At 49.3% G+C, this 17,205-nt stretch overlaps 1 protein-coding gene across 1 annotated transcript in view; it reads right to left on the reverse strand.

The window, feature by feature from the left end:
* The window catches only part of AGPAT4 (1-acylglycerol-3-phosphate O-acyltransferase 4), a 40,042-nt gene that overhangs the window by 22,107 nt on the left and 730 nt on the right, over positions 1–17,205 (reverse strand). The window contains exon 2 of the mRNA XM_006882823.1: positions 1,012–1,181. Coding sequence (XP_006882885.1) covers positions 1,012–1,181 — 170 coding nt within the window. The remainder of the gene's footprint in view (positions 1–1,011; positions 1,182–17,205) is intronic.

Raw genomic sequence — 17,205 nt, forward strand, 5'->3', positions numbered from 1 at the left:
TTATAGAATTTAATCACTTGCATGCTATACACAAGAAGACAAAATTGTTGGAGGAAAACAGAGTTTCTTATTTAATAATAAATGCTGGAATTCAAGCTCTTGTATATTGAGTCAATGATCTTAAGTCTACAAAGACCAGAAGTGAGAAGGAGGTTCTGCCTATTATTCAAGGAAGCAAGGAAGCATGACAATGAAAAATAAAAATCAGAGTAAAGCTGGTCAGGAGTTCAAATCCATCCACATCTAGTAGACAACAGTATGACCTTCAGGGAAATAGCTAAAGCCTCTTTAACTTAGTTTTGAAAAAGAATCGGTAGCATTTTCTACTCATAAATGTCTCTGTAAGATTAAAATCGACAGAGAGAGAGATCAGCTGGCCCAGTGAACAGAAAGTGATGCTACCAAGCCAAAGGTGAGTGACTTTTAATCCACGCCCCTTGGGCCTGTTTCTCACTGTTTTTGTTCAGACATTCCTCTAGGTCGTATAGCCCTGGTGTACAAGTTGCCGTACAACGATAACTTGTGGTTGCTGTGAGGCTGAACACTGTGACACTGATGTGTCAAATGCATTAATGGTTGGTTACCCAATGCGGACTGAGAGTGGGGAGGAGCTCCCCGATTAAAACAAGCTTGGAAGGAGGAGTGGCATCCACTTCCATAATAGCTTGCCTCCGGAAACCCTATGAACCTGGAGAGAGGATGAAAGGCACCCAAGCGTTGAGGACTCTCCTTCATAGAGTCACTATGAGTCGCCTGTGACTTGACAGCACTTAACAACAACAACAAGATTAAAATAACTGTACATAAAATTCCTAATACATCATAATTGTTGAATCAATTACTATTGCTCAAAAGAGGATGTTAATCTCAATGCCAAGAACAAAACACTGCTGGTTAGAAACTTTGTTGATGCTTTTACAACTTCTGGGTTGAAAGTCTGAGAGTGAAGCCAGTGAGTGATAGTCCTGGACAAGAAAAAGATGTGATATAGCCAAGTGGAATCCTACTTACCGCTAAGACCCCGAATCGTTCTGACAGGGTCCACCCACAGAGGAAGTCGATCTCAAACTTGTGGTTAAGCACTACAATGGCGTTCTCTTTGCCATACTTGGTGTAGTCTCGGGGATCTGTGTAGAGGGTGCATTCCGTCCCTGACCACCACTCCAGCAACATCACCAACTCTAGAACAGACCAGATGAACAGACACTTGTTTAGTCCACAGCAGGCACACTGAGTCATGAAGCTGGGGGCAACGCCATGGCAGAGGAGGTGTCCTGGTCCTCTGGGCCATGCCTTCTGGACACCAAACCTGGTGAGGACAGAAGGAAAACAGAGAAAGCAGAAGGAAAACCCAGAAAGATTCCACCACCATCTCTAAATTAAACAAGAAAGTTTAGGGGAGAAATGACTTGCATTCCTTGATTAATACCTTGGGGGAAAATAAGTTAAAAATCTGACTCTATTAAGAACAAGGGCCCTTATGTTTAGAGCTGGGAACAGTAATGAGATGATGAACAGGATTCTTAATATCTTGGGATACGAGTAATTGGGACACTTAGAAAGCCCATCAACACCTTCTTTTCTCTTCCACCCACCACTCTGAAGTGCAGTGGCTTAGGGAAGCTGAAGTGCCAGCACCTGAGGATGAGATGAATCCATGTCACAGCCCTGAAGCCCCAAAGCTCAGCATGGCAGTGAACTTGAGACCCTTGTGGGTACATCATGGTTCTTTCTCCAGGAAAGAAGAACCAATCTGTGCTTATTCTTCAGGGCCTCCTCGAACCCAGGTGCACCCCAATTTGGGGAGAGATGGAAAGCATTTTCTAGAACAGCAGCTGAATGTTGGCAATGAAAGCTACAGTAAGATTTCTGAAAAGAGTTTTTAAAATCAGCGTTGAAATGCATTTTTCAGCTTTGCTCATTGACTGTTAAAGGTGCAGGTGAACTCAGAGATGGAACTCTGAAACCTACTTTAAATGCTAAAGAGGCAAGGAAGGTGGAAGGGTGGGCAAGAGAGGCCTCCACTCAGGCTGTGTCCCTTCTTCACCACCACATCATGTGTCTCCCAAAAGATGAGTCAAGTTGTGTGATTATCTTCCATTGTGATTTGATGAGATTCTTCTATGTGTTGTAAATCCAAACCTCTAGTGTCATTAATAATGGTGTCAGTTTGAAGACTAAGGTGTGCCTAATCTATTGAATCCCTTGCTATGCATCTGAGGGCTGTACAATGAATAAGAATTGATGCCTTTGAGTTGTGGTGTTGGAGAAGAGTGTTGAATATCCCATGGGCTGCTAAAAGAACAAGCAGATGTGTCTTAGAGAAAGTGCAGCCAGAGTGCTCCTTGGAAGCAAAGATGACAGTTGTTGTTGCTGTTGTTATGTGCCGTCGAGTTGCTTGCCACTCATAGCGACCCTATGTACAACAGCCCTAAACCCTATCCTGTGCCAATCTCACTGCCTCTGACACACCCATCCCAATTACCCCAGTCACTGAATCAATCCATCTCATAGAGGGCCTTTCTCTCCTGTGCTGTCCCTCTACCCTCCCAAGCATGATGTCCTTCTCCAAGGACTGGTCCCTCCTTACATGTCCAAAGTATGTCAGACAAAGCCTCAGAATCCTTGCCTCCAAGGAGCAGTCTGGTTTAACTCTCTCCGGGATAAATCTGTTTATTTTCTTGGCAGTCCAGGGTACATTCAATACTATTCTCCAGCACCACAGCTCAAAGGCATCAATTCTTCTATCTTCCTTAGTCATTGTCCAACTCTCTGATGCGTAACAAGTGATTGCAAAGACCATAGCCTGTATCAGACACACCTTAGTCTCCAGAGTGACACCATTGCTCTTCAGTACCCTGGAGAGGTCCCTAACAGCAGACAGATAACAGTGTGCTTCATTTTAATACTTTGGGTATATTATTAGGAGAGGCTATTCCTTGGAGAGGGGCATCATGCTAGGAAAGAGAGGAAGATCCTCAACACGTGGACTGAGACAGTGACTACAGCAATTAGCTTGAGTATGTCAAAGATTGTGAGGATGGCACAGAATAGGAGAGGGTTCAGATCTGTTGTTCATAAGGTCACTATGAGTTGTATTCAATTTGACAGCACCTATCAACAAAAGCATGATATTAATTAGAGGTAGTTATGCAAAAGACGAGATAGGGTACAATCTGTAGGATTAGGTGTTATCTTAAGTCAATCTCTTCTGAAATGTAAAAAAGATTAAACAAGTAAGTAGAGCTCAGAGAAACCAACTACCACTAAGAAAAGAGAGAGAAGAGTACATACTTTGGACCTTGTGTCCTTGTGCTGAGAACCTTCTAGACCCAGCAGAGGACTGATGTCATAGCCAATGGAGAGCTCCCAGGAATGCTGCTGAAAGGAGCCAAGGACCTTCCCTCAGAGCTGACAGAGGGAGACTTCCTCTAGAGCTGGTGTCCTAAACTCCTAAAACATGAGATAATAAATTTATGCTAAAGCACTAGATTATGAGGCAGAATGTGGGATCAGGATCAGCAGAAGACTCATCGATAACCTACATTATGCAGATGATACAACCCTGCTTGCTGAAAGTGAGGAGGACTCGAAGTGCTCACGGCAGAAGATCAAAGACTGCAGCCTTCCATTCGGGTTGCATCTCAACATCAAGATTCTCATCACTGGACTGATAGGCAACATAATGATAAATGGAGAAAAGACTGAAACAGTCAACAGCTTCATCATACTTGGATCCACAATCAATACCCTAGCTACCAGCAGTAAGACCAGGAGATATATTGTGCGGGGAAAGTCTGCAGTTGGAGACCTCTCCAAATTGTTGAGGAGAAATGATGCCAGTTTGTAAGGTGTGCCTGATTCAGGCCATGGTTTTTCAATCACATACTAAGCATTTGGGAGCAATAAATAAGGATGATACAAGAACTGATGCCTTTGAGCTCTGGTGCTGGAGAAAAGTACTGCATATCCCATGGACTACCAAAAGAACAAACACATACATCTTGGGGGGAAATGTGGCCAGAATACTCCTTGGAGGCAAGGATGATGAAGCTTCATCTCACATACTTGTAACATGTTACTAGGAGAGGCCATTGCTTGAAAAGGGACATCATGTTTTAAAAGGTGGGGTAAGTGAAGGAGGACCGTCAACCAGGTGGATTGACATAGTGACTGTAGCAACGGGCTCAAGTTTGTCAGAGATTGTGAGGATGGCTCAGGATAGAACAGGGTTCAGGTCTGTCATTCATAGGGTTGCTATGGGTCACATTCAACATGATGGCATCTAACAACGACGACAACAACAACAACAAAGCACTAGGCACCTAACGCACACAGGTGGGTGAGGATTCGATCCCCACTCAGCACACACACAGGGTGAGCAGCAGACCTGGACTGTTACCAAACTTCATGCCCCCCAGAAGCCTTTCTCCCCAAGGCTGGTGCTGAATGCCTTGATGGCGTGCCAGGACTCTGCCGTGAGCACCATGATGCATTATTGATTCAACGAGCAACGTTGCCAGCAGACAGGTAACCTCATGGCACCTCGCTGTCCTCATCTTGAAGATAGGAAGGTCTCGTGGGGCTTGTGAGAACTGCAGTGTGTGGTGGTTCACTGTAGGGGCCATGGCTCTGACTCACGGTGACTCTGGCACCGCAGCCCCTGTGTGTTGGGACCCTTCTAGCTGGGGTGCTCGCCTCCCAGCACCTCACCACGAAACAGTCTGTTGTGATCTGGAGGCGTTTCATTGGTTGATTTTCAGAAATAGACCACAAGCCCTTGCTTCCCAGTCTGTCCCCATCTAGAATTTCCAGTAGAACCTCCCCACCATGGGTGACCCTGTTGGTAAGAGGAACGATGGTGACAGATTTCAGCATCACATCAACACGAAAGCCTCACATACAACAAACTGGCAGACAGAGTGAGACCGTGCCACCAACACCCCATCAAAACTCCTGCCGTGGAGCTAATGCTGACAGGGAGTGGCCCCGTGGGGGAACTGCCTGGAGGGCTCCTCGCAGCAGCTGACCGCTTCACCTTTCTCCTGCAGACAGGCTGGTGGGTTTGAACTGGTGACCTCTTGGTTAGTGAGTAGATGCTGCAACCACTGCACCAGTGGAGCTCTCAGCTTGGTAAGTGTTCAATAAATCAAGTCTAACAGGATCTGTTGGTATGGGGAGGAACCAATCACACCCCTATCAATTCAGACATGAAAAGGGAAAGGTGTCTGCCTGTATGCGGGAGCTGGGACCACACCGCCCCTGTCTCACCAGCTGACAACGATGGCAGGGACCGGAAGTGACAAGTCAGGGGACAGAGGAAAATGCTGAGAGGTGGAGGACGGTCAGGTGGGCTGAGGCAGCTCTCAGTGCTGGTGAGAGGCTTCTGCTTGGCCGGCTCAGGAGCAAAAGGGCAAATCTTCCCCCAAATGAGTCACATCTCCCAAGGACAGCAAGGCATTGGAGCAGCAAGAATTCCTGGGGGTCCCCAGATGAAGGCCACTCCCATCCTGCATGGCCCTGGAGAGACTTCACAGCTGAATCCTTCCTCCCCACCTGACTACATGGGGTCCAGCTGCCTGTTACCTCTCCCTAAGCCCCCAGGACTCCTAGGGTAACAGTGTAAGCTCTTCTCGCCCAGGCCCAGATCTCCTTGTTGAGGCAAAGATGCACATCTGTCCCATCCTTATCCCTACCTATTAGATAAATTGGTGAAATTCTGGTAAACTTCCAGACCATTTCAGATGAGAAGTCGCTGAAGGCTTCTGGGAAGATGCCCAGATGCCCTTGGCTTGCGGGCCTTTCCTGGGAAATTTCTTGGCCACTTTAAGTAAGCGTCAAGTGAGCAGAACCACCTGTGGGTTGAAGGCCGCCCTGCTGTCTTCACAACAAGAACAGCCAAGGAGTGAGCCCCCAGGGGCTCCTTCCAGGGGCCAAAAACCAGGCCATGGAAGTGAAGTGGGAAGGAGGAAGGCGGGGAAGCAAGATTTCACTTGAGGAGCAAGGGGAGTGACATTCTTATCAGGCAAAGAGGTGTTTGTGTGTGTGTGTGTGGGGGGGGGGGCATGCTTCTGCACGCATTTGTATTAGCACACGTGTGGCACATGTTCATATATGTGGGCAGTGTGAGTGTGCGTGTCTGTGCATATGCATGTGTGTACGTGTGAAGGCCCTGACATAGGAAAGCACCAGGAGACCTACAGGAAAGGAACAGAGGGGAGCGAGGAGGCGTGCGGGGGACTCTGAGACCTGACCCCATCCTGGACGGCTGTGAGACAGCACCGGGCAGGCATTCTCAAACAGGAACTTGCCAGGACTTGACTGACAAGCTCACCCAGGTTGAAGCAGACACGGACTGGAGCTAGTGAAAGGGACAAGGTGGGGTGCGGGTGGAGCCGTGGGGCGCTCTCTTTGTGACAGCTCCTTCTATCAGTCTCCACCCTCAGTCCCTCACAGAGAGCCATCAAGTTGGAACGGATGCCTAGCTGACCCTCCACGTTTTTGGGAGGTCTAAGTTACACAGGAGATTGCCCATCTTTCTCCCTCAGAGCGGTGGGGGGATCCAATACTGTCAGAGAGGTGTCCCCTCTGGGTTAGCAGGGCAGCTCCCCAAGGACCACACCACCTACAAAAGACCCCCGAGATGTTAGAGTGAAGATGTCAGCTGATGTCAAAGGTGCCACTGACTCAAGTCATGGCATTTTTCAGCTTTGCCACATGCGTGTGAGAGCTGGACAGTGGATAAGTCACGCTGACAAACCGATGCCTTTCAATACAGTGAGTATAGACTGTGACGTGGCCCGCCAGAAAAACAGACAAACTGATCTTGAATCAAGTACAGTCAGAACACTTCTTAGAAGCCTAGATGGTGAGATTGCGTGTTATGGATTTGGGGCATAGTTATCAGGAGGGACTAAGCCCTCGAGAAAAATATCCTGCTGGGTAGAGGTCACCGACGAAGACCCTCAAGAGACAGACTGACTGCGACAACGAGGGGTTCAATAAGGAGGACGGTGAGGATGGCACAGGCCTGGGGCTGGGCTGTGTGTGCTCCTGTTGTATGAAGGACCGGCTCCAAAGCATCTCCTCCGGGAAAGATGACGGCTCAGAGCCCCAACGGAGGGTCATGCCAGGAGCCAGACATGACGAGAGGGAGTAAGACGGATCACAACAGCACACTGTGCCACCCTGGCTGGAAGAGAAGACTGTGGGTTTGCAGGTTCTCAGGATGCACAGTGGCCACAAGAGTGGACGAGATCAGATCAATGAGAGTCAAGGTGCCACAGCTCATTCTTCACTTGGAAATAGATTCTAGGCTTTTCTTCCAAGTCTGTGAGCTCTGCTGAAACCTGTTGGCCATGGGTGACTCTGCTGGAACCTGAAATACCGTGGTCTACCTGGCAATCAAGACGTGTTGCAGTGGGAACTTTTTTCCTCCAAATTGCTAAAAGGCAATGATGTCAGTTTAAAGACTAAGGAGTGCCTGATCCAAATCATGACCTTTTCAGTTACTCCTTACACATCTGAAAGTTGGAATATGGAGAATGACAGGAGAATTGAGGTGTGGGAGAAGAGTGCAGAATATCCAGTGGACGCCAAAACAACAAAGTAGTCTTCCTGGAGAAAGTGCAGTCTCCTCCTGTACTGGTCAGATCCGATTTGACGGTACACACACACACAATGATAAAATTTTTTAAAAAAAGAGAAAGAGAAAGTGCAGTAAAGGCGCTCCTTAGAGACAAGGACAGAGAAGCTTTTTCCCACACAGTGCGGGCATGCTGTCAGGAGAGCCCAGTCCTCGGTAAAAGACATACTCCTGGGAAAAGGGGAGGGGCAGAGAAAGACAGGAAGATCTTCAAGATGGGGCGACGCAGGGACTGTAACGATGTGTGTCAGAGGTCGTGTGGACTGTGCAGGACAGGACAAGGCTCAGGGCTGCTGTTCGGAGGGTTGCGAGGAGTCGCAGTCACCGGCTTCCAGCATCTCCACTGTAGGACACGGGGTGGATGGGTGGTAGACGTGGCCTCTTCAGATGATACCCAGCTCCTCCGTGTGTAAGCCCCGATCTTTATGACGGTGCTGACAACTATCTACCCCCCTCACTGGACGTTACTGGATCTCTGGGACCCTTCCCCCACTGCAGCTGGCTGTGGGCTGAGCCCCCTCAACTGTGACCCATCCTCATTCCGATGGGAAAAAGGAATCTAGGCAGGGTCACCTGTGGGTAGCGTCATTAGCAGCCATCAAGTCATCTTTGTGCTGTAGCCTCAGACTCCTGGGGCAACCATTCCCCTCCCCCAGTCCTCAGGCACTGTGTGTGAGCTCCCCCACCCTTCAGACACCCCACTTCATCACTTGTTCACTTTCTGTCCTAGCAAAGGAAGGGCCCTGTTCTCTTATCTGAGCAAGAAGCTGGGGTCTCACTCTTTCCTCTTCCCAACATTCCCTCAAGAAACCAACCCCAACTCTGCCAGCACTCCACTCCAACTGTGTGCCCAGGCTGCTCCATGGACTTGGGGGACAGAAGCCCTGGGGAGGACCTCACAGGGGTCCCACCTTGAGCCCCACCCTGCCTCCTCTCTCAGCCTCCTTTCTGCCTCTGAACAAGGTGGACAGTGAGGTGGGAACAGGAGGTTCCAGGGTGCACATTAGGGCTGGGCTCTGTCTCCCATCTCTCCCATCCTCTAGAGATTACACCCACATTAGTCCCAAAGCAGGCTCCCTGGTACCCTGGTGCCGCAGTCCGGAGACACTCGCCTCTCTGGTGGTTGGAGCTGTTCCTCAGAAGGGAGTTCTGGTGGCTCAGGGGTAGGGCATTGTGTTGCCAATCCAAAGGCTGGTAGTTCAAATCTACCAGCTGCTCTGCAGGGAAGAGATGGGTAATCCGCTCTGCGATTGATGGCTCTGAAAATCTGGAGGCTCTGACCTGATGGCGCAGAGCAACAACTCCTCAGAACAAAGATGGGCCGTCTCCTCCCATTAAGATTTACAGCCTCTAGAGGCGAGCAGTTCGAATCCACCAGATGCTCTGCTGGAGAAGGAGGAACACTCTCCTCCTTGTACCAGTCAGATCCGATTTGACAGTACACAGAAAAATAAAGTAATTTTTTAAAAAAATTAAAAAAACAAAAAAGATTTACAGTCTCAGAAACCCAGTCAGTGCAGGGTCAGCTATGAGTTGGATCCGACTTGACAGCAATTCTTTTAAGTTTTACGTTGTCTCAGCTGCACCTCTGCCGCCACCTCGAGTCCTGCTCATCAAGACACAGACAGGTCCATGTGGGAAGGTCAGCATCTGCTCAGGGTCGATGCCCAGTGCTCAGAACAGCGGAGGTGACCTCTCTTGTTGCCCAAGTGTTTTCAAGGTGGACAGAGAGGTGACTGGACTCGTAAGTCACAGGTGGATGTCAGGAGGCCCTCCCTGCCGCACCCTGGTCTCCTGAGGGCAGGATGGGTGACAGACGTCTCTGATAGGAATCTCGACGCCTGCGCCCTGGCATTCCCCTCAGGTGAGCAGGGAATGCCAACCTCGCCCCGCTGCTGCCGCCCTGTCAGAGTTTGCAGCCAGGAGCCCTGGCAGAGCCCAGCAGGGCTGGGACCTGTTACAGGTCTAAGTTTCTGTTTGCAACATCCACTTTCACATAGGGAGGGGCACTGGGGGTGGTGGGGCACTGGGGGCAGGCCAGCTTTGCCCAGTCTCTACCCTGTGCCAGCTGCGGCTCCCAGGGGTCACAGAGGGCTGTGGCCAGCTGCTGCTGCCAGTTTTAGCCTCAACGGGGGACTTGGTGGGGCAAGTGAGAGAGAAGAGGGTAGAAGGCTGTACAAGAAACATACTTTGCTGGAAAAGAATAAATTGGTGCCTATATTTTGGGGCAAGACTCAGGTGGCTCCAAAGACCTTCCACACAGGAGATGCTAGTCGATTCCTGGTCAGTGCATTTTACACTCAGCTGCTACTCTTTTGTCTGTGTTGCTATGAGAATGCTTTGGCTTGACGACTGCAAATACATACAGATTTGTTCACCATACTGAACAGGGACTGAGCATGCAGACTAGGAAGGAAGGCCTGGCTACTTCAGAAGCCAGGTACAATGGCCTGATGAGCAGCAGGTCATGTGGACATCACAGGACCGGACAGTATTCAGTTCTAGGTCACCCTGAGTCCCTGTGGAAAAACACCACTATCGGTAGACCTGCCTTTGACAGCTGTTCACCAGAACATCTCACGGGGTAACTGGTTTCTGACTCTGGATGAATTGACGGTTTATAACACCAAACTCTGAAGGGAGTTCTCCCTAAAGCAGATTCTCCACGGTATTGATTCATTCATTCATTCCTGTGTTTGGTGATTGAGACCAGCCAATGTAAGGTCCAAGCCACCTGACATCAAATCCTAGTTTGATTTGATTTTGTGTGACTCTGGACAATGTCTCTTTCCTCCCTTGTCCTCAAATCCCCAACTGTAAACTGAAGACACTAGCAGCACCCCCTTGAAGGGCTGTGGTGGGAACCAACTTGGACAGTACCAGAGAGGTGTTAAACACAGGGGAGTCTTGGGGGTTCCTGTTACAGCCAGCGTCAGCAGATTAACTACGTTCACTGGACCTCCATCTCCATAACAGCTATTAGCTCTGAGGTGTTGACTCTGCGGCCACGAATAAACCTCAACCGCCGCCCAGTCAGTGCAGACTCAGAGCGGCCCTCCGTCCACTTTCCGAGGCTGAGAATCTCTATGGGAGGAGATGGACTGTTTTTCTCCCTCGGAGCAGCTGCTGGATTCGAACCGCTCAGGTTTATGTTAGCAGCACAACACATAGCCCACTACACCAGGAGGATTCCACAGATATGGCTGGAATTCACAGCGAGCCCAGGCATCACGGGAGATTTGTGACCTATGGGGTTCTTCTCAGTGGAGGGTTATTTGCGAAGTAATTGCCAGAATGGTCTTCTGCCAGCAGGAGGACATGAACCTCCAACCTTTCAGTTAGTTCTCTCACCATTACCCTCCCAGGGACTCGTCCTTACTATTGTTATTCTCCTTCCCAGAGCTGCTTCCTCTTTTGCTAGGAACTGTCAGTACTGGAAAGTCGTGTTCAAGGACACACACGAAACAGAGTCCATGGCCTGAAGGGGCGGTATCAGAGCAACCTGAGCTAAGCTAATCTCCGAACTGTAAGAAAATGTTCTGGAAGTATTTCTCTTCAGCCTTATGACTGCAAATATCTACAGATTTGTTCAACATAAAGGGAAGAAAAACAGAAAGAAAAACAAATAACAGAGGCAAACTGGGGGACGTTTGTAAACTACAACCCATGGAGCTAACGGGATGTGAAAATGAGATGGGAAAGGTCCAGCAGAGGAAAAGGGCGAAGGTCAGGAAGAAGAGAGGTGAGCTTTTTCTATGAAGATGGAGTCGAAAGTGAAGAAGGAAGCCCCTGCCCCTCCCAAAACTGAAGCCAAAGCAAAGGCATTAAAGGCCAAGAAGGCGTCCTGAAGGGCATCCACAGGCAAAAAAAAAAAAAAGATCCGCATGTCACCCACCTTCCGGCGGCCTAAGACATTTTCACTCTGAAGGCAGCCCAAATACCCCCAGAAGAGTCCCCCCAGGAGAAACAAGCTTGACCACTATGCCGTCATCAAATTTCCCTTGACCAGTGAGTCAGCCATGAAAAAGATAGATGATAACAACACACTTGTGTTCACTGTGGATGTCAAGGCCAACAAGCACCAAATCAAACAAGCTATAAAGAAGCTCTATGACATTGATGTGGCTAAGGTCAACACTTCGATTAGGCCTGATGGAGAGAAGAAGGCCTATGTTTGACTTGCTCCTGATTATGATGCTTTGGATGTTGCCAACAAAGTTGGGATCATCTAAACTGAGTTCGGCTGGCTAATTCCAAATACAAACTTTTCTCACCATAAAAAAGAGAGAGAGAAGGGAGCTCTGGTGGCCTAGTGACAAGAAGCTGCACTGCAATCCCAGAGGTTGCGGTTCTAATCCACCAGATGCTCTGCTGGAGAAGGAGGGGCAATCTCCTCCTGTACCAGTCAGATCTGATTTGACGGTACATGCACACACAAATAATAAAATATGTTTAAAAAAAAAAAGAGAGAGAGAGAGGTAACCAGTGTGCATATGTGAGGAGCTCCCTGGGGTCAGAGGGCCCGAGGGAGGTCTCCCTGAAGCACCACCTCTCACCTGTCAACGAGCTGAAGCGCCCCACCTTCCGTAGCACCGAGCGAGGGGCGTCATCCCTCTCATGTACTAAAAGGGGGACTCAGAGTGAGCCCTGTGAAGGGCATTACAGGGCAAGAACGCCTCACCTGGGACGTATTTCAGGTCTGGTTCCAGATAAGGTGAGTCACAGGATCTCTTCAGGTTCCCCAGTGGCAGCCACTTCCTAAATAACAAGCCTCCGGAAACCCTATGAACTTTGATAAACGTCGACAGCTGTGGAAAGGCTCCAGGCCTTTTGTTCAGAGGGTCCAACTCGACAGCAATCAACAACAACAACAGGAAATGCAATTCTGTGTACACTGTGCTGTGGTCTAGGAAGAGCATGAGGAACGCCTGAAACACCTCGAGGGTCACCACACTAGAGCCCAGAGACGTAAAGTGGCCACACGCTGGGGGAAAAGGCACCGGAAAACCTGCTCCACTCAGGGCTGCTGCCGGCCTCTGCCACTTCTTATCCCCCACACCCAGGGCAGGAGGATGGGGCAGGGGAGCAGGAAAAGAAAAGACATCTAAACCTCTAATCTGTAAAACAAGACAGAAAAACACAGCATCCGTAAAGTGCACTAAGATGAAGCAAGCCTGCGAGTAACCAATGGGAGGCGAGCATCCCACACCCAGCCGCTGCGAAGAGTCTCTCCAGCTCCACGTGGCCTTCCCACACCTCCGCGGCTGCTGTCAACCTTTGCGGGAGGAAACCGCTCAGCTTGCTTTCAAGAAGCTGGTGGATTCAAACCACCAACCTTCTGCTTTACCGTCCACCATGTTATACACTACGGCACCAGCGCCCTTTTATTGAACCACCGTGCCTCTCTCTGTCTCCTGCCCCGAGAAACACAGCCCAGTCCTCCTCCTCCTTCACTGCAGAACAGAAGCTCAGTTCCTAACCGGCTGCTTCAAATCTACGTGGGGGCGGGGCACACATAACAGGAGAAAAACACATGCTTTGAATTGGCAAACGGACAGTGGAGATTTTGGACTCTCCCCAGGTGCGTGCACACTGTAAATGCAGGTTCAGATGAAAAGGGCATTCGGTGCAGCATTATTAAATTTAAATTCTCTTTAAAAAGGAGCCTGCTGTGAGAGTGTTAAGACGATGTTTAAAGATGTGAGGCAATTCTCGGCCCAGCTCTCCCGTCAATTATGCAGACTGTTCTCTCTCCAAACAGCTGCAAGGCTTGGTGATCTTGGGGCCACCGCGTCCCGTCTCTGCCCGGCTCTGAGTCCGTCCCTTCTCTCTATACAAGGGCAGAAGCGGAAGTACCAGGAGACCAGCAGGGGACACAGCACCTAGTGGGGGGACACAGCACCCAGTGGGGGGACACAGCACCCAGCGGGGGGACACAGCACACAGCGGGGGGGGGGACACAGCACCCAGTGGAGGAGACACAGCACCCAGTGGAGGGATACAGCACCCACTGGGGGAGACACAGCACCCAATGGAGGGACACAGCATCCAGCAGGGGGTGGGGGGGACACAGCACCCATCAAGGAACATAACACCCAGAGAGTGGGGGCAGCACCCAGCGAGTGGACATAGCACCCAGCAGGGGACACTGCACCCAGGAAGGGGAACACAGTACCCAGGAAGAGGACACAGCACCTGGGGGGTGGGGACAGCACCCAGCAAGAGGGGGACAGCACCCAGCAAGAGGGGGACAGCACCCAGTGAGGGCATACAGCACCCAGCAAGGGGACACAGCACCCAGGAAGGTGACACAGCACCCAGGATGGTGACATAGCACCCAGGAAGGGGACACAGCACCCAGGAAGGAGAGCACAGAATTCATACAGGGGACACAACACCCAGGAAGACACAGTCTCCACTGAGGGGACACAGCACCCCTCAAGGGGACTTTGATGATGGGGGTGCACTGTGGTTGCCTCAGAAGCCAAACACCTGGATTAAAGATATTTTTTTTTCAATTATGAATCAGCTTTTTGATCATCTGAGTGTTTTCAAGGCAGAAGCAGACAGAAGACCCTCCCCTCTGGGTTAAGGCCGGTGAAAGAAACCAAGCTGGAGGATCCCTCCCTTTCTCTCTCCTGAACTTCCCTTCGAGGTCCTAACGCAGGAGGATCAGCAGTAATACGGCTGGAGCCCTGTGCACCATTTGTGTGGTTCCGATTCAATTCAAATCTGATTGCTTCATTTAAAGGCTTCAGAATGACAGCCATCATTTTGGGACTCTTAGAATCTAAGGTGGCTGAGATTTCAAAATTGCTTTATTTGAAAGTGCTCATATTCTGAAATATATTCACATACACATCCAGAAGAGGGGCCATCTGGTGGCCTAGTGGTAAGAACCTAAGCTGCAAACTCAAATGTACCTGGTTCAAACCCACCAGCTTCTCCATGGAAGAAGGATGGCAAACTTCCCCTGTACAAGATTTACTGCCCTGAACGCCTGCTGGAGGCTCAGCTGCGGATCGGTTCCGACTAGATGGCACACGATGACAAGAATCTGAGGGGGAGGACAAACAGTCACACACTCGATGACTACCTGACAGGCAGGCCGTCGGATTCACCCAAAGGCACCTCAGAGGCAAGTCTGGCCATTGAGTCAGAATCCACTCAGAGACGCAGTGCTGTCTGTTTTAGAAATGGATTTGGATTGCAGTATAGGAGAAGAATACTGACTATCCACCGGCTGCCAAGAGAACAAACAAACCTGAAATCTGTCTTTGAGGAAATGAAATGAGGAAATTGCACCTTTTAGAGAAACAGCCTCACAGGCTCTGCCGGTGAAACTGCGTCTCACACACTGTGGACATGTTGTCAGGTGACAGCAGTCCTTGGAAAAGGACATCATGCTTGGAAAAGCAGAGGGCCAGCAAAAGAGAAGACAACTCTGGACGAGATGGATTAGACAGACTGCCACGGTGATGGGCACAGTGGGCTTGACAGTGATGGAGACTGAGGATGGCGCAGGATAGGGCAGCTTCAATCTGCTGTCCACAGGGTCAGTAGGAGGGACAGCCAATCCAACAGCATCTAACATAACAACACTCTTGGCATCAGCAGTCAGGAAATCAAGAAAATGGCATTAGGAAAATCTGCTGTGAGGGACCTCTCCAGAGTGCTAAAAAGAGCAACGGTGTCAGTATACAGACTAAGGTGCACCTGCCCCAGGCCATGGTCTTCACAATCACTCGCTGTGCGTCAAGAGAGCTGGACAATGACCAAAAATGACAGAAGAAGAATCAATGCTTTTGAGGTTGAGTATTGAACATGAGAACAAACTGTCCTGGAGAGAGTGAAATCACAGTGTTCATTGGAGTCTAGAATTTTGAAGCTCTGTCTTACATATTTCGGGCATGCTGCCAGGAGGGACCAGTCCTTGGAGAAGGACATGATTCTTGGAAGGTTAGAGTGACAGTGCAGGAGAGGAAGACCCCAGATGAGATGGACAGACACAGTATCTGAGGTAATGAGGGTAAGTGTGTCAGAAAAGATTGGCCCAGGAGAGTTCAGAGCTATTGTGCATAAGGTTGCAATGAGTCATGGTGGAGTCAATGGCATGTAACAATAACAACAGGGAGCACTAGTGGCCTAGTGGCAAGAAACCCTGCTGTAATCTTGAAGGCACGTGGTTTGAGTCCACCAGTTGCTCCATGAGAGAAAGATGAGTAACCTCCTGTGCAATTAACGGCCTCTGAAAACCCACCAGAGGGTCTGTTATGGGTCGGTTCCGGCTGGATGGTACATAACAACCAGAACAGTAACAACAGGGAGTTCTGGTTAGTGGTAAACAGTCCAATGGCCAACCCAAGGTCATGTGGTTCAAAGCCACAAACTGCTCCGCAGGAGAAAGAAGGACAATCTCCTCCTGTGTGATTTACAGCCTCTGAAAACCCGCTGGAGGGTCAGCTATGGGTCACTTCTAAGTCAATGGTTGTTGTTGTTGTTGTTGTTGTTAAGTACCGTTGAGTCGCAGGTGACTCATAACTACCCTATGAATGAAAGTCCTGGACGCCTCCTGTACAACTTTCGTCCTTTCTCCAGGTTCATAAGGTTTCCGGAGCAAGCTATTTTAGAAGTGGATGCTGCTCCTGCTTCCAAGCTTGCTTTAATCAGGGAGCTCCATCAAACACTGTCCACCATGGCTAACCATTCTCGCATTTGACTCATCAGTGTCACAGTGTTCAGCTTCACAGCGACCATGAGTTACCTCTGTACAGCAAGTGGACACACCAGGGTTACACGACCTAGAAGAATGTTTCACCAAAAACATGTAAAGGCAGGCCTGAGGGCCACGGAGTAGAGTCACCCACCTTTGGCTTGATGGTACACAACAATATACACCTACACACACACATACGCACAAACACACACACACACAGGCTCTTATATGTATACAGTTGAGTCTGTATGTTTATACGTACACATGTATAACATGTATACATAAAGGTTTAAATATAATATATGCAAGTATAACAGCTAAACATAAACCACTTACACTACCTACGGACCTGTGTGTGTGTGTGTGTGTGTGTTTGGATGTGTGTACACACAATGGGAGCAGCTATAACAAGCTCAACCATGACCGCAGTTGTGAAGGTAGCAAAGGGTGTTGTGTCCTGTTGTGCATAAGGTTGTTTTGAGTTGGAATTAATTTAATGGCACCTACAACTACTTCTGTACGTATATATACACTCATTACAAAGATACTATATGTACACACTGTCGTACACAAGGTTAGTAGGAGTCAATTTTAACAGCATCTAACAGTAAAACACTCTTGGCATCAGCAATCAGGAAATCAACAGACGAATGGCATTAGGAAAATCTGCTGTGAGGGACCTCTCCAGAGAGCTAAAAAGAGCAACGATGTCAGTCTAGGGACTAAGGTGTACCTGGCCCAGGCCATGGTCTTCTCAATCAAAGAAAACCAAAAGATGGTTAACACTGATCTCTTCAGTGAGGAAAACTGGGGAACTTGGCGAGCAGACAGCTTTTCCTTTTTT

This window comes from Elephantulus edwardii, unplaced genomic scaffold (genome assembly GCF_000299155.1).
Source record: "Elephantulus edwardii isolate Elephantulus edwardi_28Jun2011 unplaced genomic scaffold, EleEdw1.0 scaffold00024, whole genome shotgun sequence".
Taxonomy (NCBI): domain Eukaryota; kingdom Metazoa; phylum Chordata; class Mammalia; order Macroscelidea; family Macroscelididae; genus Elephantulus; species Elephantulus edwardii.